Genomic DNA, 23,716 nt, shown 5'->3' on the forward strand with positions numbered 1-23,716 from the left:
GATAAATCTCATTGAGAAATAAATTAGTAACCTGTTGCAACATGACTGCTTAGCTAGATTTAATTGGAGATAACAATAGGACTGAAACGATTAATCATGATTGATCATTTATTGAAATAATTGTCAACCAATTTTGTAACCAAGTAATCGTTAATTAGAATATACAAACTCACAGAAATGCTATTTACTGAAAGAACAGCGCACTCGGAGCAGCAAATGAAACAAAACAGTACAAAAAAATAAACATTTTGGATTTAAGATAAAAAACATTTTAGCTTCACTTGGTTCAAATTCTGTAAAAATAAATCACTCTTTTCTCTACGCAGTTATTACTGAGTTAATCAATAACTGATAGAGCTGAGCTTTTCTCATGCTGATTTTATTTGTATTTTTTAGCTTCAACTCAAATCTTTGTTGCAATCAAATGTTCACTAAGTAAAATATTAACTTTTGCATATAAAAAGAATTTAATTATTTGTTTATTTGCATCTTTTGTAAAAACTTTAAATGAAAGATATGCAAAATTTGCCAATTTTTTTTGTCCGATTAATTATCAGAATAATTGATTAGTCGTCAGAAGCAGCTCTAGATTAACTAGATGAAGAAGGATTTTAACCTGAAAGTGTTGGATTCATTATTCACTGAACGTTTTCCTCATAAGATCCACCTCTTCCCTTTTTACCGCAGAAACAACCGGCCGATTTGGGGCGTGAACTCCTCCGACCCTCGGCCGGTTGATATTTGGCACCAGGCTGTCTGCAGCAGACGCTCGAGGAGCCCAGATCAGACGCTGAGACGTCCCAGAGGCTTTTAGAGCAGAATCAAAACCTTCATCAACCGTTTCTACAGTCTGGAGAGAAGAAAATTCAACCTCTAACGGCAGCTTCCATGCTGAGGACGTTAACAAACATTAAATTATAATAAACCTAATTCAGCCGCAAAAACATCTTTAGAAAAATCATGACTTTCAGTTTGAAAACACAACCGCAGGAAACTGGCTTCAATAAAAACGTAACACATCAGAGAATAACACGGTTAGAAAAACTGGACGAGGATTTCAGCTCATGAAGAAGCTTCCTGCACAGAGCCGGCCCAAAGCACAAGCAAACAAAGTGGCTGCTTAAAGGGCCGGTACGACGTGGTTTCCAGACACATAATACAATTGAGAAACTTTCAGCTGCTATGAAGAAGCCATATGTCAATTATGACATACAAGAAATTAGACTTCGTAATTTAACGTCTTCAAATTGGGTCGCTGTCTCTTTAAAACCTCCTGCTCTTTCTGAAGCTCCGCCTTCAGGAAGTCATCCCAACATGGCTTCTCTGTTAACCCTTACACTACGTTTTTACCAGCGTTGCTCTGAGAAGCAGCTCCTATAACGAGATCAGCACCAGGTGTTTGCTAATTGCTGCTGGCTAGTCTGAAGGAGATGGGGGGGAGACGGATAACCTGTGAAAAAAATACTGTTGTCGTTTGAACAAATCCATCACTCCCGTCCAGACCAGGGTTTTAGTGCAATCGATCATTCTTCTGTACGCGCTGCTCACATCCTCCGTCTTTCTCTTTCTCCCTGCTACGCTACAGTTACTTCACCTAAGCAGGCCTGTCATGAATGCTAAGGCTAGTTAGCATGGCCACTGATGACTGCAGAAAAATGGGTTTCCTGTAACGATGAGTTGTTTTCAGCAAATACACAAGCATGTTTGACAGCACTGAGACCCTCCTCCTGGCTCTGATCAGTTGGTTTTGATCAGTCAGAGCTAGCAAGCATTTAGCTTTCATGCTAAACGATTAGCATATAGGACATTTAAGTCATCAGTGCTGTTTGTGGTCACAAGCATTAACCATCCAACTGCAAACACTGAAAAAAGATAAACGTATTCAGGCTGTCGTCTTCAGAACGACTCAAACCAATTTAATTTGGTCTGAAGAACAAGAGCTCTGATTGGTGGAAACAAGAAGTCACTGGAGCACTCAGCTTTTGATTCGTTTACGTTCAAGATCTGATTATGGATGGATGGATGGATGTATGGATGGATGGATGGATGGATTCTCTCTCTGTTTCCTGATCGTCCTTCAATAGCCGCTGCATGCTAACCTTTAGCTAGCGTTTAGTTAATTCTGTTTAGAAACATTCAGTGACTAACCAGCCAATCAGAGCAGACTTCCTGTCTCTGACTTCCTGAATCAGATTTCAGCCATGTTTCTGTTTCTGCTGCTTCTCTCGGCTTCCAGTAGAAAAAACAGCAACACCACCGATCTGTTTCCATGGCGGGAATCACAGCCTCCCTCTAACGCCTCTCAAGGTGTTGACAACGTGTTTCTTTCACACCGGCGCCGCCGTGTTGACGACCTGATGGAACATCGGCGCCTCGCGTCTAAAAACAGCCCGTTTAAAGGTGGAGCTTGGTGTGAAACTGTGGAGGCGCCGCCCTGCTGGTGGGTGTGAGAATACAGTGAGCCAATCAGGATGAGAGGAAATGAAGCTGCAAAGCAGCTGCAGTCATGAAAACTAAACTCTGAAACAATCATGAAATCACAGAGACAGGAGCTGATCAGAGGAAATAAGTTCCTATCGATCTTATTTAGGGGGATCAGAGTAAATGGGGATAATTACTATGGGATGCCATTTAAAAAGTTACACAGTAAAAAAGCAACATGATTAATTTGGGTTATTTATCCAGTTTTATCAGTAAAAAATTGAGCTTCACTGTGATATTTATTCATTTAGAAATCTGTTTCATATTTAGCAAGCCAAATATTTATATTTTGTTTCTAAACTAAATATTTTTAGCAAGCTACATATGTATTTAGCAAGTTAAACATTTAGTTAGCAAGCTAAATATTTAGCTGGCTTCAAAGCTAAATATGTGGCTTCTCAACTAAATGTTTAATGAGCTAAATATTTAGTTAGCAAGCCAAGTATTGAATTTCTAAACTAAATATTTAGTGTGAAGCTAAATGTTAGATTTCTAACTAAATATTTAGTTTCTTTACTACGTATTTAGTATGGAGCTAAATAATTGACTTAGAGTTAAATACTGACTTTGTAAACTTAATACATAGCTCCAAACCAAATATTTAAATTCTAAACTAAATATTTTTTTGAAGTTTTGACATCTATGAATGAATGAATAACCCGATGATAACACGACTTTGAAAAATGAACTTCCTATTTTTTCTGCTGCAGGTTAAATGATCCAAATTATTTATGTTCATTTTTAACTGTAACTCTACGTGCATGCCACATTTTCAGATTTTTTCTTTAAAAAGATGCAACAACATTGCATCATTTTTCCCCATTTTATATTATGTTGATCTGTCATATGAAATCTCTGAAGCTTCTGGTTATAATGTCATAATTCTGCTATAATAATGTGGAATAGTGAAATGTTTTGTGTTTCTCTGCGATGTTTTTCTGAATGATTCATTTGATGAAATATCTTACGGCCACAGCTTCCAGGATCTGCTTGATGACATGCGCTGCGTCTCTCTCGCTGTAGTATCCTCGCTCCACAATCCTGCAAACCAACAAGAAAAATAAATTCAGCTGCAGGACGCAGAGACGTGCTAATCCTGAGCAACAACCTTAAAATCACGTCACCAGATTCTGAAGAACCAAACTCAACATGGCAGCTTTGGTACCTAAATTGGCCTCATAACTGCAGAGAATCTTGCAAATGAATAAACCCAGTAAAAGAAATAATTTTTCATCTAACCCAGTTACTAAGACTAAAGACGCAACTTCTGCAGTAAACTAACCATGGCAACAGAAGCAGCGCCTGCAGCTGCAGGTGGAAATGAAAACAAATAAAACCGCCAACATAAAACAGCTTCAGCTCTTCAAGCCAAATTTAACTCATAACTCAGATCCAAACCCAAAAGTATTCATACCCCTTCCAGGTTCAGGTTCAAACTATTCATTTTACCATCGTGTTTCTTCAACGGGAAATTCTAGGTAGAAAAAAAAGGAGTAAATCTCCAACAAAATATCTCACATTTTTAGAACTAAACAAGAAATTTTCTCATTATGAGAAGTCAAAAATTTGCTAGAAAAAACTAAAAAAAAAAAAAAACAATTGAACTTAATCTCAGAAAAAAATCTTGACATTTTCTGAGTTTCAGAAATGTCCAAGTCATTTCTAATAACTTCAGAATCTGGATCTTTTTTTAGTAAAATATCTGCAACATTATCATCCATCAACAGTTTGAGCTGACCAGGGAACCTGCATGGCTCCATCTGCAGCTTCAAGGAGACCTGTGATGCTTCCTTCAACAGGCTAGGATATGGCCTATACAAAACATCTTCTTACATTTTTTTTGCATAAAATTATTCTGACATAATTAGGCCTTAGTCTGTTTCAGGCCCTTTGTCACTTTAAATCCTAATAAGCTGCTGCTGGCCACGCCCCCAACTCAACGTTTGCCCTCGCATGTGAGAATGGATGCAAACAGATGTACAATTATAGAACTTTGAAAAGCATTAGCAGAGCCTCCTGCGCAACCAACAACAATGCAGTATGTGGTTTCTGGATGGTAAGTCAACAACAAAACATTCGTCTTTTCCAGCAGCCATTGTGCAGCATATACAATGCTAAAACCAGCTGGAGCACAGCTTGGGTTGCTAGGTAATGGACAGAACTCTGCCATGGTTGCTAGGTAACGGCGCAGTGCCAATCAAATGTGACTTGATGTTCTGGAGGTTTTTGAAACGGCTCAGACACCAAAGAACATTAAATTATTTCCAAAAACAACTGAGTGTTTTTTTAAGTGCTTGTTGTTTTTAGAAGCAGCTGAGACTCAAATGGAACAAAGAAAACGTACAAAATGTGAATTTTGCACAATATGTCGCCTTTAAGCAACAAACCAGTTGAACGTCAGGGTGTCGGCCCGGTTTGGTTCTTACCGGTCGAACAGCTCTCCGCCAGTCACCAGCTCCAGAACCAGGGCGATGTCGGTGTCCGTCTCAAAGATCTCCTTCAGCTGGATCTGAAACACAGAAACAAAGGCGCCGCTCCAGTTAAACCAGTTAAAACCAGTTAAAGCGCAGGTTCCTTTAAAACTGTTGAAAATCTTCCAGGTAAACTGGATTAATACACAACCAGGATTTGATTCAACCAATCAAATCCAAATAGTCTTTCCAAATCTGGATGAATTTGGTAAACAAATATAGAAATCTATCCATCCATCCATCCATCCATCCATCCATCCATCCATCCATCCATACATCATCCATCCATCCATCCATCCATCCATCTATCCATCCATCCATCCATCCATCCATCCATCCATCCATACATCATCCATCCATCCATCCATCCATCCATCCATCCATCCATCCATCATCCATATACATAATCCATCCATCCATCCATACATACATTATCCATCCATCCATCCATACATACATTATCCATCCATCCATCCATCCATCCATACATGGATGGATGTATGGATGGATCCATCCATACATCATCCATCCATCCATACATCATCCATCCATCCATCCATCCATCCATCCATACATCATCCATCCATCCATCCATACATCATCCATCCATCCATCCATCCATACATACATCATCCATCCATCCATCATCCATCCATCCATCCATACATACATACATCATCCATCCATCCATCCATCCATACATCCATCATCCATCCATCCATACATCATCCATCCATCCATCCATCCATCCATCCATCCATCCATACATCCATCATCCATCCATACATCCATCCATCCATACATCATCCATCCATCCATCCATCCATCCATCCATCCATACATCCATCATCCATCCATCCATACATCCATCATCCATCCATCCATCCATCCATCCATACATCCATCCATCCATCCATCCATATACATCATCCATCCATCCATCCATCCATCCATCCATACATCCATCATCCATCCATCCATCCATACATCCATCCATACATCATCCATCCATCCATCCATCCATACATACATACATCATCCATCCATCCATCCATCATCCATCCATCCATCCATACATACATACATCATCCATCCATCCATCCATACATTATCCATCCATCCATACATCCATCATCCATCCATCCATCCATCCATACTTCATCCATCCATCCATCCATCCATCCATCATCCATCCATCATCCATCCATACATACATATTTTTATTTTTGTAATACTTGGAACTGTAGAAATTTCAGTCTGAAATTTTTGACTTTCTGACCTAAAACATTAGTTCAACCTTTAATTTACTTATAAATCGGAATAAAAAGAACTGAGGTCACGCTGGGAGAACTGTTCCTTTATCCAGAACTCCAGATTATTGAGAACGTCTCCCAGTGAAGAACCTTCACAGCCAGAGATGGAGGGAACAATGTGTTGACTTCAAACTCTTATTAATGATTATTTTTATCACCAGAATAGATTTTTGTCATCAGAGGAACTCCATCGTGTCCTCAGATAAAAGCCGTTCTGCCTGTGGAAACATTTTAACACCGTTTCAGTCTTTCTCCAACTCAGAAACGTTGGCTCTGATAGAAACAAACTGTTACCGCGGTAACCAGAAATAACTGCTCACACTTCACGTCTCGGCAGCAACCACAAAACACCTCAGCGACTCTTTAGCAGAACCATATGCTGCTATTTTTATATCTGCATTTAGATCAAATCATCAGTTTAATCCAAACATAAAATCTGTCCTTCAATCCGTTTCTTTACCGAAATGTTTACGTGTTTCAGCAGATCTGCAGACAAACACAAGGAATGTTGATGTCGATTTTTACACTGATCAAACATGGAGTTACACTGTAAAAATTAACTGCAGTAATTTGGTTGATTTAGTCAGTGATAAAACATGGGGCTCATTTTTCAAAGTCAGTTATTCATTTATAAATTTGACAGTTTCAAAGTAACTAATTATTAAACTAAATATTTAGATAGCAAGTCAAATATTAGCTTGTAAAACCTTCTGATGGTCATGGAAACGGAAACGGGCTGAAATATTTTCACTCTACAAAAACATCAAAATGAAGCTTTTATTAACGTGGATACTTACGATGTTTGGGTGGGAAAGACGCAGCAGGACTCCGATCTCGGTGCGAACGATTTTCTTATCAATCTGAAACAAACGTCAGCAGTTAGGTGATAATAACAGTAACGGTAGAAAAAGAGGTGGAGTCTCCTGAAGCAGTTTGATGTTTTTACATTCTCAGTGCAGATTACACTGCATGCAGCAGGCAGAAGAGGTCAAATAATTTACCCCAAGAAACCAAATATCCTGCTAAGGTTGCAGTTCTCCTCTAACAGGAAGGTGCCATCTTTGAGATGCCTCTGTTCTTACCTTTTATGGTGGTATTTTTAAAAACTGTTACTCTGGGTCTAAACATCAAGAGCTAAAGATCCTGTGGAACATCGAGTCCTCTCCTGTCTCTGAAGTGAGTTTGTCGCCTCGTTTCTCCTTTAATCTTTAGGAATGTAATTCAGAGTTCAGCTGCGTCTCCACCTGGTCCTTTGCTTTTATCTGATGTAAATGTGCTTTTTATTGGAGTTTTTTCATATTAAAGGACACAATTACACCTGGGAATTAAAGTGTAATAATTACAACCAGCAGCTGTTCAAGATGCATTTATCAGGCAGCAGAGGAAGGCCGGGCGACACTTTTATTTTCAAATATTTCACAGTTCAAGGTGAGTAAAGCGTCCGATCATGTGAGGTCATCGCTGAGACATTTGATCGCTACAACATCTCTTTGGAGTGATTTTTCCATAACCTGACCCTGGTCATAATGCTTCGCCTCGTTTGTGCTGCATGCCGTTAGCTTTGGTAGCTCACCGTTTTCTTCAGGACTTTGACTGCGAAGGGTTTCTGCGTCTGCTTCTCCTCACAGCGGTACACGATGGATGTCGCTCCTCTGAAAACACAAGAATTACAGAATTCATCTGACGGAAGCAGAGGGACCGAACTTCACCCAAACCGACGACATGACATCACATCAGTTTTTATTCCACTTGAATGAGTTGCTTTCAGATAACATTCCTTCAGAACTTATAGCTCAGTGAAGTAGCTCTGAGTTTGGTCCAGCCAGACGTTTCGCTGACTGGTTGCCATGGAGATCAAAGGATTTCTGAAGCCTGAATAATCAAAGCAACAAACCAGGTTTGTTTTGATGAGGGAAAAACATCATAAAATAACTTCTTCACTTGAGTTTGACTTTATTGATTGCAGCGTAATAAAAGAATAAACAAAGTTATACACAAAGAAAATAAACTTAAAACAAAAGTAACAGTAATTTTATGCAAAAAGAAAAAAAAATAATGTAATTTTTGTCTGAGCCTGATAAGTGACAGAGAAGTTAATCTGAAGTAAAACAGTTTTGCTACAGTTATTCTTTTGTTTCCTTTTGTCTTAAGTTTATTTTATTTGTTTCTGAAACGGCTCGTTTTCCAGCACCAAGAAAACATTAACATGATGCCAAAACATCTTTTTAGTGTTTGGCTGTTTTTAGAAGGAGTAGAAAACCAAAAAGGTGCAAAAAAGGTTTCCTTTAAAGTCAGATAAACTGTGTGTGTGTTAGGGAAGCTCTGTGGTTTTACTCTGTATTACAGGAACAAAGACTAAATATTTTTTAGAGCTGGAAAGACTTGATGGAGAAGCAAGACGCCGGTTTATTTATTTATTTGCATTTCAGAGAGAAAAAAGGTTCAATAAAAAATATAAATTCTATAGTTAAAAACAAAAGAACAATTAGAAAATTGGTCTTCTGCTCATATAGAGGCGCGCACGTGTGTGTGTGTGTTTGGGGAGGTTGGTTCTGGTTTTCTGTGGGGAAAACAGATCCATCTGAGAAGCAATCACACCGCCATGCAGGGACCTGCTTGATCTCCATGGCAACGGGACACCATGAAGCAGAGCGTGTTGGACGCCGCGGCATCAGCGTTGGCGCTTCATGTTCACAGAGACGCCAACAAATGGCAAACACAGTTATAATGTGTCACACAGCGGCCAATCAGAGCCAGGAAACGTTAAAACGGAGCAGGTCTGCGCTCCGGAGACACACACACACACACGGGGCGCTGCCTTCAGCCACAACATTGTGTTTAGTTTTAATTCTTCATTTGAATGTTTCTCATTCGATCTGTCACGATGACACATTTCTCTGGATAAATTGTCCCAGTAATGATTGCATTAAACGATAATCAGGGCCGGTCCAAACCTTTCTGGGGCCCTAAGCAGATTTTCACCTGGACCCCATATCAGCAAACCAGATGCTTCATCATTCCTAAGCTACTCCTGCTAACATTAGCATCATCTCTACTTAGCTTACATCATGTCAGTCTTATTATGGCTGCTGATATTTAGCTTCACGTTATTGGCAAACTGAAAAAAATATCTGGATTTTGAAGCACAGAGTTATTTAAGTGCCATTTTATTTTAACTACTTAAAAGTGACATCAGCTGATAAACATTCAGTAAATAAGTTAACAAGTTTAATACCTTATATTTTTCTAGCAGCAATATATTAGTCTGTTGTTTAACCCTTGTATGTAGAAATGGCGTCCAACCGACCCCACACACGTAAATCTTGTATCATTTGCCTTAGTCCTCTACGCTGGCTTAGTCCTCTACGTTGGCCTTAGTCCTCTACGTTGGCCTTAGTCCTCTACGTTTGCCTTAGTCCTCTACGTTTGCCTTAGTCCTCTACGTTGGCCTTAGTCCTCTACGTTGGCCTTAGTCCTCTACGTTGGCCTTAGTCCTCTACGTTGGCCTTAGTCCTCTACGTTTGCCTTAGTCCTCTACGTTTGCCTTAGTCCTCTACGTTGGCCTTAGTCCTCTACGTTTGCCTTAGTCCTCTACGTTGGCCTTAGTCCTCTACGTTTGCCTTAGTCCTCTACGTTGGCCTTAGTCCTCTACGTTTGCCTTAGTCCTCTACGTTGGCCTTAGTCCTCTACGTTTGCCTTAGTCCTCTACGTTGGCCTTAGTCCTCTACGTTTGCCTTAGTCCTCTATGTTGGCTTAGTCTTCTACGTTTGCCTTAGTCCTCTACGTTGGCCTTAGTCCTCTACGTTGGTCTTAGTCCTCTACGTTTGCCTTAGTCCTCTATGTTGGTCTTAGTCCTCTACGTTGGCCTTAGTCCTCTATGTTGGTCTTAGTCCTCTACGTTGGCCTTAGTCCTCTACGTTGGTCTTAGTCCTTAGTCATCTACGTTTGCCTTAGTCCTCTACGTTTGCCTTAGTCCTCTACGTTGGCCTTAGTCCTCTACATTGGCCTTAGTCCTCTACGTTGGTCTTAGTCCTCTACGTTTGCCTTAGTCCTCTATGTTGGTCTTAGTCCTCTACGTTGGCCTTAGTCCTCTACGTTGGTCTTAGTCCTTAGTCATCTACGTTTGCCTTAGTCCTCTACGTTGGCCTTAGTCCTCTACGTTGGTCTTAGTCCTTAGTCATCTACGTTTGCCTTAGTCCTCTACGTTTGCCTTAGTCCTCTATGTTGGTCTTAGTCCTTAGTCATCTACGTTGGCCTTAGTCCTCTACGTTGGTCTTAGTCCTTAGTCATCTACGTTGGCCTTAGTCCTCTACGTTGGTCTTAGTCCTTAGTCATCTACGTTGGCCTTAGTCCTCTACGTTGGTCTTAGTCCTTAGTCATCTACGTTGGCCTTAGTCCTCTACGTTTGCCTTAGTCCTCTATGTTGGTCTTAGTCCTTAGTCCTCTACGTTGGTCTTAGTCCTCTACGTTTGCCTTAGTCCTCTATGTTGGTCTTAGTCCTTAGTCATCTACGTTTGCCTTAGTCCTCTACGTTGGCCTTAGTCCTCTACGTTGGTCTTAGTCCTTAGTCATCTACGTTTGCCTTAGTCCTCTACGTTTGCCTTAGTCCTCGGACGCACAAGGGTTAAGGAAGAGTCAAATGTAATCTGTTTGTAGAGACGGATGTTTCTTCTCTGCATATTCCCAGTTCTGATGTGTTTGAGGTTGTTGTTCTGCTGTCTTTACATTTCAACTTCGAAAAGTGGACTAAAGCAGCCCACAGAATGATGCTGCCTCCACCGTGCTGGGAAGCTGCACCTCGCCATCGGGGTAAAAATCTGAATTGTTCTCATTCAGTAACTCCTGCTTTCAGAAAATGGATTGAACCGATTCAATCTAAAACGCTTTCAGTCGCCTTTCAGAAATCTATGATTCTCCTTCTTGGTTTCCAAGCCGCCGATAAAAACTAATTATAGCTGCAGCCACAATCATCCGACCCTGAAAACAACGGGTCAGATAAATTATTAAAGAACCAGGATTAATATTAGATTCATGCAGATGACGAGTGGATAGAGACTTCTGACTGGAATATTTCTGAAATAAAACACAACCTGACATGTTTTACTGGAATCCAAGATTCACCTCAAGTTTTAATGATCTGTTCTTTTCCAACACATGAGAAGAAAAGTTTAATTTCCTCAGAACTCAAGATTTCTTGCTTATTTTGTAATTTTTATTGTTTAATTTCTGCTGATTCTCAGCTATTTCCTCCCGTATGTGAAAACATCTCCAGTGGTTTATAAGAGAACATGAGCGGCACTGAAATCAGCAAACTGTTTTTAAAACATCACCAGTGAAATATGAATAAACATCATGTATGTGAAATATTGTTGAGTAGCAGATTAATTTATTTATTATCTTGTGTGTGTGATGTCAGCAAAACTGACTTATAAATAAAGTTGAAAAAATAGCAGTACATTAACCAAATATTTCCTAAATATTAAAAAAAGGTTTGAAAAAGTAATTTAAATTTGATTTTTAGCATTAAAATTAAAATGATCAAAATGAAAATATAAAATGTTTTAAAATGTCCCCAAAAATTGCTGAACATAAGCAAAAAAATAAAAATAGAGAAACAAAAACAATATATCATAAAATGTTTTCTTTAAATATATACAGAATATAAAAGTATGAAAAACATCCATCGCTTGGCCAGCTTTCTTAGAGCTCTGCGGATGCATCAGTGTGTCTGATTAATCTTTTGTTGTTGTTTTTTTTACATATGTACAAATATCTCTGAAATACAGAAAATTCTGACTTGAAATATTTTGCCTGCTCTGGCGCCCCCTCTCCTGCGGCGCCCCTCGGGTGCATACCCACTTTCTGCGACCACTTAACCAATCTGTGGGAGGGAAAAATATTATCACTAAAATATGAAAAAGCAAAACTATTGTATGAAGTAGCATTAAAAATGCTAATGATAGTTTCCCGTTGAAGCTAAGCTGATTATTACCCAGCCGGTTCCGCCTCCAGGCCCCTGCCGGCTGGTTGAGCCTCTCCTGCATGTTTACACCGTTAAACCCTCATTAATTCATTAACAGCCTGTTTTCCGTCTCTGCTGCGAGCAGGAAGCGGCTCTGATGTTATTGGTTCCCGGCTGGACGCGGCTACCAGTAACATCTCAGGCTGGATTATGAAGTTAATCCTGAATGAGGAGCGTCACATGGACCCACATGTGGCCAACTTTGGCCCACTCAAAGGAGCAGAACAACCCGCCACTTCCCCTCCGGAACCGCCCTGACAAACAGAGCCCAGACCTGCCCAGCTCGGAGCCCAGGCCGTAGAAGTCCTCCACCGTCCCGTCCCGCCTCGACCCGTCCACCCAGAACTCCACCGGCTCCGAACCAGGCCGAGAGGTCGGCATGATGCCAGCAGGGCTCCCCGAATCCAGCGCCAGCAGGACCAGGTCCAAATAATAATCACCAGAACCGGGAGCGGCGTAATCTGTGATTTAAATCCAGTTCGGTAAAACCCAGATTAGAGCCTCAGAGGGGGGGGTGATTCATGATCCGGACGGGTTCTAATTCAGACCAGCAGGGGGATCCGCCTGCGCCCTCCAACTCGGAACCGGGTCCGTTTAGTCCGTCTGTGACGAGACAAACTGAAGAGGAAAAACAGAACCGAACCAGCCGGTGATGGACCCGCGTCTTTACGCCGAACCGCAACCAGGACCGGGATGATCCAGGTCCAAATGTATCGCAGCTTCCATCAGGCCTCCGACCCGTCAGATGTCGGATCAGCTCAGTCCATCACCATCCTTCTCCTCCTCCGGGATTATTTCCGCGTTTCCGCCGGCTGGTCAGTCTGTCCGGAGCGCAGCGGCTCCCCGGCGGAGATCCAGCCGAACTGAGCGATGTCAGCCCCGGGGAGAGGCTGGGTTCACCCCGGCAGGCGAGCAGCGAACCCTGGGCTGGCTCGGCGCGGGGTGTCGGTGTTCGGATGCTGGAGGGTCTGCTTGTGAGGCAGGCAGGACCGCTCCAGATGTCCGCTGGATCTGCGGGGAAGAGAGGATGCTGCTGCAGTCTGCATCCGAGCCGACCAATCAGAGCGCTGCACGAGCGCTGGGCCGCGCTCCCATTGGTCCGCGGCTCCGTCAGGCACGAGGCGCTCTGTCAACAGCCTAAATAAGGAAATAACCCAAATACATAAATGTACATTAGCGTGACATCTGGAGGCTTTGATCCTCTGGGAATCAAACCAGCAACCCTCACATGGTCACGTGTTCACTTCATGACTCCATCACTCATCAGCTGCTTCCCATCAGATACACATTAAAAAATTACATATTAATGGAAAAGGTTGAACAGGCTTACTTTCTTTAGACTCATAAATTAAGGTAAAAGTTTACATTTATCTTCATTTATGGAATTAAAGGTGTAATTTGTAATTGTAGCATATATAAGATGAAACTAATTTAACATTTAATATTGTATAATTTACTTTTTCCTCAGAATTCTGATTTATTTTTTTTTTTGTAGAATTTTGTCCTTTTCTTATAAGAATTCTGACGTTAATTTGATAATTCGGTTGTTGTTTTTTTGTGGTTGTTTGTTTGTTTTCTTTACATGAATGCATGCATCTGAGTATTAGGCTGTAAACACATGGCCGGTTCAGCCTGCTTTAATCCAACTCCAGTCCATTTGCTTATAGTTGCTTGAGGTGTGAATGTGTAAGCTAACTCTGATCCGCCTTCAAACGTAGGTCTGGGTTCGGTTGAAGAGAACTCTGGTGCGGTTAGAATGGATTTATGAACGCCAAGCGGACCGGAAGCCCCTCTAAAACCAAGAAGTGAACTACAGCGCAGGGCATTCTGGGTAAATACAACCAAAACAAACATGCTAGGTTAGCGCTAGCGGGAGAAATGGCTTGTGGTCTTCAGCCAAAGATAAGAGAAATCCTCCAACCGCTAAAATCTTCATTTTTGTTTACATTTTGTGAAGGAAGTTGTGCTCAGCGTTTCCTTCAGTGGTTCTTGTTGAAGCGCCCCCACAGGCGAGGAGGGGAACAGGTTGTTGAAAGATTTACCGTGTGAAAATAAGCAGCTGAAAATGTTGCAATTTTGGTTCCCAATCAAACCGAGTCTACCAGGTGTGAAAACATACTTATAAACTGACCAAACAATTGGAACAAATTGTGTTTAACTGGATAGAAACCAGACATGTTTGTCCTGTGAAAAAACAAAGGTCTGAACTGAAAAATGTTCTGAGATCCGGAACCTGTGAAGCAGAAGGTGTGAACGGTCCAGTGTGAGGTCCGGGCGTCTCGCCGCCGGTGCCGTCCAGATGTGAGCGGGCTCGGTGCCTGTCAGGTGAACAGCTGCTGCACACAGGCAGGATTAAAGCAGACACTTAAATCATTCGGACTTTGAAGTTTATTTCAGTCGATCACAGCAGCATTACGCCCAAGCGTCTCCATGGCAACCGATAGAGAGCTGTAAAGCTGCTGCTCGTTGTGATTCAAGTGTTTCCCAGATCAATTGTTTCTACATTACATTGCTCTATTTATTATTAGTTAAAAAGTTTATTTTTATTTTCTATTTTTGGAGGTTTTGTTCTTACAAAATGTTTTAATTTCCGTTTTTAATTTGCTGTTTCTGGTAATAAAAGCAACAACAGCTCAAGTGAAATTTGTTGCAATAGGACTGAAACGATTAATTGTGATTAATCAATTATAGTCAATTATTAACTGGAGTATGCTGACTCGAAAAAAGGGTAATTTGCTGAAAGAACAAAATATTCAGATTTTACATTAAATTGTACAAAAAATATATTCATTTTACATTTAAGGGAAAAAAATGTTGGTTTCACATGACAAATATTATTATTACGTAGTATTGCTACTCTTACTTGTGTATACTGTGAGTAACTTAAATGAAGAACAAACATGCTTTAACCAAAAATACACAAACAGCTAACTGCTGTATATGTTAAAATTAGGCTTCTTGTTTCTAGACCAGCTCTGTTCTAATTTTATTTTCTACTTGCTGAGCCTGTTGTGCCAGTAAGATTCAATAAACACTGTATATTGTCACAGAAAGTACTTTATAATGTTCTAACATAGTTACACATTACCTATTATATGTATTATTTTTATGTTAGCTGGTTGAAAAATAATTATTTGGAAAAGTGTTTCTTGTGCCATAATAGGTTAATTTGTACTTATTTGTAGTAATTTCTATATTTTACTCCTCAGAATGCCAGAATTTGAACAGAACTTCATACTTTTGTTTGTCTAAACACATAATTTTAAAATATTAGGTCAGACTTTTTGCTCAGTTACTCAGTACTTTAGATGTTTTCCTTTCACCAAATACTTTTTTACTCTAGCTTGAGTAATTCTTACTTTAGTAAAAATATTTAAAGTAGATATATATACTTGAGCTAGACTGTCCAACTCTGTTAATTCATTTATCCGTTCAATTATTCATTGTTTTACTTTGTTTTTTGGTATTTTCCGGTATTTGTTTAACGGTCAAATATTAAACTTCCGAGCTGCCGTGAACGCAGCTCCCTCCACGTTGTCTCTGACGTCATCCGTGTGGGGGCGTGGACTTCCTGGTTGGGATTTTACTTTTCTTGTCAACAAAAGCTGTGACGGAGTTTCTGCAGTTAAAGCGACGTGTATATGAGGAAAACTTCGGCTCTGTTCCGGTACCGGTTCTAGGATCCGAACCGTTTTTTTCCTCCGGTGTCGAACTCCTCTTAGATGTGAAGATGAGTTTCTGGAGAGTTTTCTCGGTGGTGATCGTGTCCACATGCTGGCTGCTGGTTCTGTCCAAAGATGAGGTGGCGGCGGGTACTGCCCCCACAACACCCGCCGCCACCGGCCCCACGACGGTCAAGCCCGCCGTGACGAACTCCAGCCGGGCGAACAGCACGCTGAGCGGCGGCGGAAGCACCAAGAAGGTCGGGTTCAACCTCGGGGCTGACAGCTCCATGATCCAGCGGGCCCTGTATGTCCTCATCGGCATCACCATCATCGGAGTCCTCTACTTCCTGATCCGAGCCGTGCGGTGAGAACCACACAAATCCGCTGAACCCGGATTTATTACAAAGTTTGGTTTATAACAAGAACTTAACGTGAAAAAAGCTTTAAAAGTATTAGTTTTTAAAACAAAGAAAACAAATAACCGGCAGGACAAGAGAAAACGTGCATACATAGAAGCAAAAAATAATTAGCTGTTTATAATGGAGTAGGAAGAAGTGAACATGTATTTATCTCAACGTAATAAAATATGTCACTTACCAACTCAGTAATTATCAGAAATTGGTCATTAAAACACATATTACATAAAACATTACAAACTGACTCATAACAGGACCAGAAAATTTACTGACCCGCAGCAATAATAGTAATAAAAACTACAAATAACAACCAGACATACAGCAACAGAATAACTGTCAACTCCTTTCCACTATAATATACTTCATAATTTGTCTTATATGTATAACAAATTAAACAAACTAATTATGATAATAATAAAATAACAATAATAATCTTCTAATAATAGTAATAAAACAACAGAAGGAAGGAAGAAACTCATTATCATACATATTTGTGTTAATTCCCTTCTTCCCTGTATAATGTGAGTAAGATAATTTTGTGTTACACTGGTTGATGTTTTGACATTGTTTTAGCTCCATATTCAGTCTGTCCCATTGTTTGACTCCAGTAGAGTTTTTTGTTCACTTTTTTTCTCAAAAAGAGAATTGAAATTCAGAAAATATTTTCAAATGTTACACAACAGAGTACACAACAATCATTTTTGTTTAATGGGATTATAGACATAAAAATGTGTTAAAACTGCTAGAAGAAATGGATTTAATCAGGAAAAAACTTAGTTATCAGGACCTGATATTCTAGACAGAGAAGTTTTTTTCTTTAGCTTAAATCCAAAATATTAAATATTTCTGTACCATTTTGGTTTAATTACAGCTCTGTTATTCTTTCAGTAAATGACCTTTTTTAGAGTCTGTATACTCTGGTTAACTATTAATTAATAACTAAATTAGTTTGCAATTAATTTAACAATCGATAAATCAGATTAATCACTGTTAAACACATTTAAAAGTTCCTAACACTGAATTTAGAGTCTTTTTATATAAACAGTAATAATAACACTGATATTATGATATATTTTTGCAATTTATTGTGCGATGAATTTCCGAGTCAAACTTGAGAGGATTTATCTGACAGCTGATGTTTGAGACGTTTAATAAGCAGACGAGCAGACCAGATTTTTTTATTAATAAATACTGACACCATGTATGGAGAGCTGTTGGTGCTAAAAGTGTTCCTACAGGCTGCTGAATGGTGGGGTGTACTTAGTTTTTCACACAGCGTTTCTATGTCGACCTAATCTTTCTTTAGAAAATAATATGGAGATAAAAACCAGCTGTAAAATCTGGTTTTACAGCTGGAAGAGTAAAAACCTCCCAATAAGAAAAAAATGAATATTCATATAAAATAATATAAAAACTGATCATAAAACAGCTGAACAACATTTTAACCGTCTGGTGTGGAGTAACGATCGCTGACCTGATGAAGGAATGTGTTTATGACCATCTGAGCCCGCTGGTCCGTCCTCATCGCTGGTTGCTCATGGCAACCAGCTGACAGCCGTCACGCCGTCCGAGTCACGAGTTGCTTCCTGCTCCGTGTCGATTCACGCTCATTTAGCTCAATTTTCCTGACTGTGAATCAATGTTGACCTAGTTCAGCTCCAGAAAGCAGAACTTCACAGGTTGACTTCTCTGAGGCATTGCTGCATTACTGCCTGGCACAGGAAAAGTCACTAGTGACCGCAACGCTGGAAACTTTATTTTAACGATGATTTAGATTCAGTAAGTTGTGCAGCTTTTGTTGAAACTTGAACTACAGATTATTTTAGTAATCGATTATTCAGTCGATTAACTGATTATTTGGACTATTAATTGATTAATCGTTCAAAGAAATTGTCAACCTCTGCAGTTTTTTCATTTAGCAACATAAGACTTTTTTATATATTAGAAATGCATAAAAAATACGAATAAACAATTCAAATCCTTTTTTAAATAAAAACATTTTCTAAAATTGAATATTTTAGTTATGCTTGTTAATTAATTTTTTGCATCAACTGATTAATAATTGGATAGCAAATATTCTGTTGTTTTTTTGTTTACAGAATCTGAACCAGATGAAACGTTTAAGCTGAACTCACGAGGAGCTCAGAGTAGAACGTGTTTAAAACAAAAGGTTTTCATCACGATTAATCTTTTCAGTTGAGACATTTCTGTAGATTCTGTAGGATGTGAGGGAGAGTGAAACTTTCACCAGAGAACAGGAAGGCTGAATGTTTCGCCTGTTTTTTCCGGTTTTTCAGTCTCGATTGGATCAGAAACCTCCGACGTCCCACACGCATTTCTGAACTTATTTCCATTTTGGTCTCATCAGAACTTTCTTCCCACAACATGTTTTTGGCAAAATCTAGTCCAGCCTTGATTTGAGTTTTCTTCCATTGTTGATATTTCTGTCAGTTTGTCTTCATCAGAAAATCAGTTCATCCTTTTAGTTTCTGTTTCAAATGTCATTTATGAGGCACTTTCCATACAAAGTGATTTACTGAAAGAAAGATGGACGTTTAATCACAAAACAACCTGATCAGAACGATCAGATCAAGTAAATGAAACAATTAGGAAATATAAAGGAGGTTTGTCATGTAGATCAGATTAGTGAGGAAACTAAGACGCCGTATCATTTAGATAGAAATAAGAAAAGAGAAACACATTTCAGAAGTTTTCTAAATAAAACATGGACATTTCAGAGTTTCAGATATCGAACAGTTTTGACTTTCCAAGCTCAGAAATTATTTTAAAAATTTCTGAGTTTTTACGACTAAGTTTTCAAATTGAGACATTTCCAAGTGTTTTCTAGAAAATTAATCTCAAAGTTTCTGAAATTTGCTCTTCTGTTTTTTCATAAACACTTGAACAAGTTGAGATCAAACCTGAGCTTAAATCAAGTTAAAATCTAGAATACTTCATTGTCAGGTATGTTAGCAGGAATCTGGTTTTCATCTCTTTATTTTTCTCCGGGTTTTGGTTCCGTCCCGGTTCTGGTCCGTCTGATCTGGACCTGGGCTCAGATGTGTTTCTGAAGGTTCTGGACCCGGCCCGGTTCCTCTGCCCTAACCTGTCCTCTGGACGGCGTCCGTGGAGGCGTGTCCGTCCTGTCGGGTCTCTCTCTGGATCAGTGACCACTCTGTAGCACTTACTGTGCTGCATTCACTGATCAGGAAAAAGGTTGGGTTTTTGAGTTTCTGAACAAAAGTTTGCAAAAATGTGGAAAAATGAAGATCGGTTTTCACATTTATGACATTTTGGAGTCTGGTTTTACAGCAGAAACTCAGCCGAGAGGCAATATTAAAAATAAGTGTAAAAAGCCAGATAGTTTTTACACTAAGACAAAGTCCCAAAAATTCTGTTCCCAAAATCAGATTGCTAATCCCAAATTAGCTTCAGTTCTTTTATTTTTTATTCAACAACTCTGCAAAGGGAGAAATCAGGCATCAGAGCTTCATGCAACATTTCTACAGTAATTATACATCAGAATCAAAATAATCAGAATTCCTTTACTGTGCAAGAAAACACAACAAAATAAAAAAATAGCAACTCTCAAATCAATTAGATGGCGGTTCTTTTAATAGTCAGATTAATCTGGTTAGTCGCCTCATCACATCCTGAGTTTCTACATTTCTCTCTTGCTCTCGATGAAGGCGGACGCTTTTTCCCTCTGCTCCCTCCCTGCCCTGCTTGCTCTGTTTTTTCTCTTTTTCTATATTTTTGGAGACTTTCTTTGCACGTCCTCCGAATCTACAAATTATGGATCTGGTCTACCGATCTCTCAATGCAATTGATCAAATTTTCAATGAGAAGTCTGGGCACAGGAGAGCCTGCACAGGAGAGCACATCCTGTGCTCTCCTGTGCAGAGAGAGCACAGGAGAGCACTCTCCTGTGCTCTCTCTGCACAGGAGAGCAGGATCCAGGATTCTGCACAGGAGAATCCTGGATCCTGAATAATCCAGGATTCACCCTGGATTTATTCATGATAACAGGATTTCTGCTGTTTGGAGCTTGTGGATTCCTGGATTATCGACAAATTTGTGACGGACTTGGCCGAACTAATGAACACTCAGACTGTTGGTGTGAACAGAGACGCAGGTTGGATGTGAGTCTTGCTGAGACTCGCAGCCCAGCTGAGGACTCTAAAACTCACTAACCGGATGGAATCGATCCTGGAGAAGTTGCTGGTTTCAGCTCAGTGGAACGACCAAACTAATTTGGATGATTGGGAACTGAAATATATCGGAGAGACTTTAGGGAAGATTGAAATTTATAATCTTCCTGACCGAAGACATTCTGTTTCTGAACTGGCTTTCCCCGTGTGGCCTTGGAAGGGCTACATATTTCCAGTCTCCTTGAAGATATGTAAACATAACGCTCCTTCGCTCCTCACCCTCGCCTGTATCCATGCAGTTGTCATTTGCCCTAATGTGTCCTTTCCTCTTTTTTGTTTCATTTTCTTCTTTTTTCCTTTGGTCTGTTATTTTGTTTGTATTTCCTTTTAATTCATGTAAAGCACTGTGAATTGCCTTGTTGCTGAAAATGTGCTATATAAATAAAATGACCTTACCTTACCCTTTGACCCTGCCAGCCTGAAGAAGCCAGCCAACAGGAAGAAGTACGGCCTGCTGTCCAACTACGACGACTCCGTGGAGATGGAGGCGGTGGAGAGCGAAGAGGACGACACCCTGTACGAAGCTCGCAGCCTGCGCAGGTCAGAGGTCAACACAAGGCTTCAGACGCCGCGAGAAAATAAAATCTGTAGAGCTTTTATTCTGACAGTGAGAGCAGCTGCTGCTTTGGGGATTAAACATATATTATTATTATGTTTTTATTTTGTTGAGATGATGCTCATAGCTGTTCAGCTGTAATTTAATGTTGGTAACAGTGACCAGGCTGTTACACGTCAAATGAAGAGAGGTCTCTGTAATTTAGTCAGATTATTGTTATTCTGGAAGTCAGTGAAGTTAGCGCCTTTAGCAGCGTTGGCTCTTATTTCCGGTTAGCGTTTCCAAGTAGCAGCAGCTCAAACTTCAGCTTTTCTGTCGTTTTCCGTCCGTTTCATTCTGGTTCAGTCTTCAGTTTTCCTACTGGATATTTACTGCTAGGTTTGTTTAATAGTTTATTTGCAAAATTATAGATTTTGAATTCAGACTCAGAATTCATAACGTTATTTGATGGTCTTGTAAAACGATGCGACATGTTTTAAGTATTTCCGAGAAGCGCACCGGAGGATTAGAGCCGCTGAAAAACGTTTTGGACCTTTTTATCAGAATTTTAACTGTTTTTGGATCTTTAATCTCAGAAGATTAAAGTTGATTCTTTTTCTCTTCTCTATTTTCGTATCACTGATTTGTCTTAAAAGAAATACATTTTTTGTTCTAATATTTTTCTAAAGATTAAAAGCTGTCAGTGTGTTTCCAGCTGACTGGTCAGGAAACTGATACACACACAGTGTATCAGTGGAGCTGCTGACCTTTGCCCTCAGGTTGATCAGGTCTTATCTGTTGTCCAGATGAGTTCTGCTGCGCCGGGTCGGACGGATCAGAGCCGCCGCCTGACCGTATTGATCCAGGACGAACTGGAAGAGGACGGGAACAGACCAAAAACTCCCAGCTGCTCGGAGAAGCAGGATAATCAATATTTTATCAATATGTTCGGAGCGCTGCTTCCTGGAGCGAGCGGACGCTTTTCCTCCTGAGGCCAAATGTTTTTCTTCTCCTCTGGATTTTCATTTACGTTATTCTGGATTCCCTGTGTTGTATGTTTGGGTTTGATTTTGTGCTTTAACTACTGGGAGCTGCCTGCAGGGAGGCGGAGGGCCAGCAGGGGGCAGCGGTCACCTGCCCTCCTGGTAGACTTTAACCCCCCTTCCTGCTCAGATCAGACAGTGTTTGGAAACCTGTTTGTATTGATGCTGATTTTCTGACTTTGAATAAATGTCTGATTTCTATTGACTTTTTCAAAATGTTGCTTCTAATGATCTAATTTTGAATAAAATAATAACAATCACTTCTTTGATTTGAGATATTTCAACTTTTACTTTTGCTTCCATGTGATTGTAATCGGATTTTGTTCTTGTTTTTCATCTTATTCTGCTCATTTTTAATTTTACGTTTTTACTAATAAACATGTTAAAATAAAAAAAACTTTACAGAAATAGAGGAAAAACACAAACTGATGATTTTTAAAATTGTAAGTAATTATAATGAAAAATATAAACTGTTGCACTTAAAATGTAAACTAAAGTTACATGTGAAAACACTAAAATATTTTTAAAATGAGGAATTCATTTCATTTTATAAGCCAAAAGTTTTAAGGAACTTTAATGATAGTTATTGAATGTCCATATTGTCATTATTAAAAAATAAATTAGACAAATATATTCAAAAATTATCTTTAAAGTATACATTTTTTGTATCCTTTAATGTTTGTAAAAACAGCTGTTGGTTGTTTGGAAACATTTTGAATAAAAATATTTCAGCCTTTGAGTATTAAAAACACAAAAAGTCTGTTTTATCTTTGTTTATTTTATTTATTTTTATTTCTGGATATTTTGATCCTAAAATATGCTGACGTCATTAACGGAGTTTATGGTCGGTGATGTAATTGCGCCACATTTCCAGCAGGTGTCACCAGTCGCTCAACAAACTGCAGCAAAATAAAACGGCTGATACTAACAAGGCCGATTTTAACTTAAAAACTTAAAGTACAAAATACATTAATAAATGTGGTTACAGCTTTCTGTGTTTTTCTCAGTTTCAGTTTTTTTTTTTATTTTGTAAACTTTTATATTTTTTCTATAAAACTGCAACTAGTTAAAGAACTCAAATAAAAATGAATTGTAGTAAATAAAAGTTTAAAACATTTACTCACTGCAACAAATTTCACTTTCAGAGAATATTTTATATTGTGTTTTACAATGTTTTTTTTGTACTTTTCATTTATTAGATTTTTAAAATTATTTTAAATTGGTCAAATCTAATAAAAAAAAACATATTTTCAGTTTTTTATAAAAGTGCAAGCAGTTTAAAAAGTTTCCAAATAAAAATTAGTTGAATCATATTAATGTTTGATACATTTAAGTAAAAATATATGGTGGTATTGTAAAAGTTTATATATATATATATATATATATATATATATATATATATATATATATATATATATATATATATATATATATATATATATATATATATATATATATATATAAATTTGTCAGGAACCCATAAGCATTTTATTTTGTATTTCAAATTTCAATTAGAGGTTTGAAAAAATATTTTAAATGGATAAAATCTAATGAGATAT

General features: G+C 39.0%; 2 protein-coding genes across 2 annotated transcripts in view; one reads left to right on the forward strand and one right to left on the reverse strand.

Annotated features, from left to right (window-relative positions):
* LOC106927092 (calcium/calmodulin-dependent protein kinase type IV) overlaps positions 1-15,870 on the reverse strand; it is a 29,572-nt gene extending 13,702 nt beyond the window's left edge. The window contains exons 1-5 of the mRNA XM_015002412.2: positions 12,562-15,870; positions 7,839-7,917; positions 7,063-7,125; positions 4,908-4,990; positions 3,450-3,522 (exon numbers count right to left, since the gene is read on the reverse strand). Coding sequence (XP_014857898.2) covers positions 3,450-3,522; positions 4,908-4,990; positions 7,063-7,125; positions 7,839-7,917; positions 12,562-12,668 — 405 coding nt within the window. The 5' untranslated portion in view covers positions 12,669-15,870. The remainder of the gene's footprint in view (positions 1-3,449; positions 3,523-4,907; positions 4,991-7,062; positions 7,126-7,838; positions 7,918-12,561) is intronic.
* Positions 15,871-15,873: 3 nt separating this feature from the next.
* On the forward strand, positions 15,874-22,914 carry fam174c (family with sequence similarity 174 member C). The gene is made up of 3 exons (XM_015002419.2): positions 15,874-16,316; positions 20,997-21,119; positions 21,921-22,914. The coding sequence occupies exons 1-3, from the start codon at positions 16,018-16,020 to the stop codon at positions 21,922-21,924; spliced, it is 426 nt and encodes a 141-aa protein (XP_014857905.2). The 5' UTR covers positions 15,874-16,017; the 3' UTR covers positions 21,925-22,914.
* The last annotated feature ends 802 nt before the right edge of the window (positions 22,915-23,716 follow it).

Source organism: Poecilia mexicana, unplaced genomic scaffold (assembly GCF_051168715.1).
Source record: "Poecilia mexicana isolate PSO_F unplaced genomic scaffold, ASM5116871v1 scaffold_4, whole genome shotgun sequence".
NCBI lineage: Eukaryota > Metazoa > Chordata > Actinopteri > Cyprinodontiformes > Poeciliidae > Poecilia > Poecilia mexicana.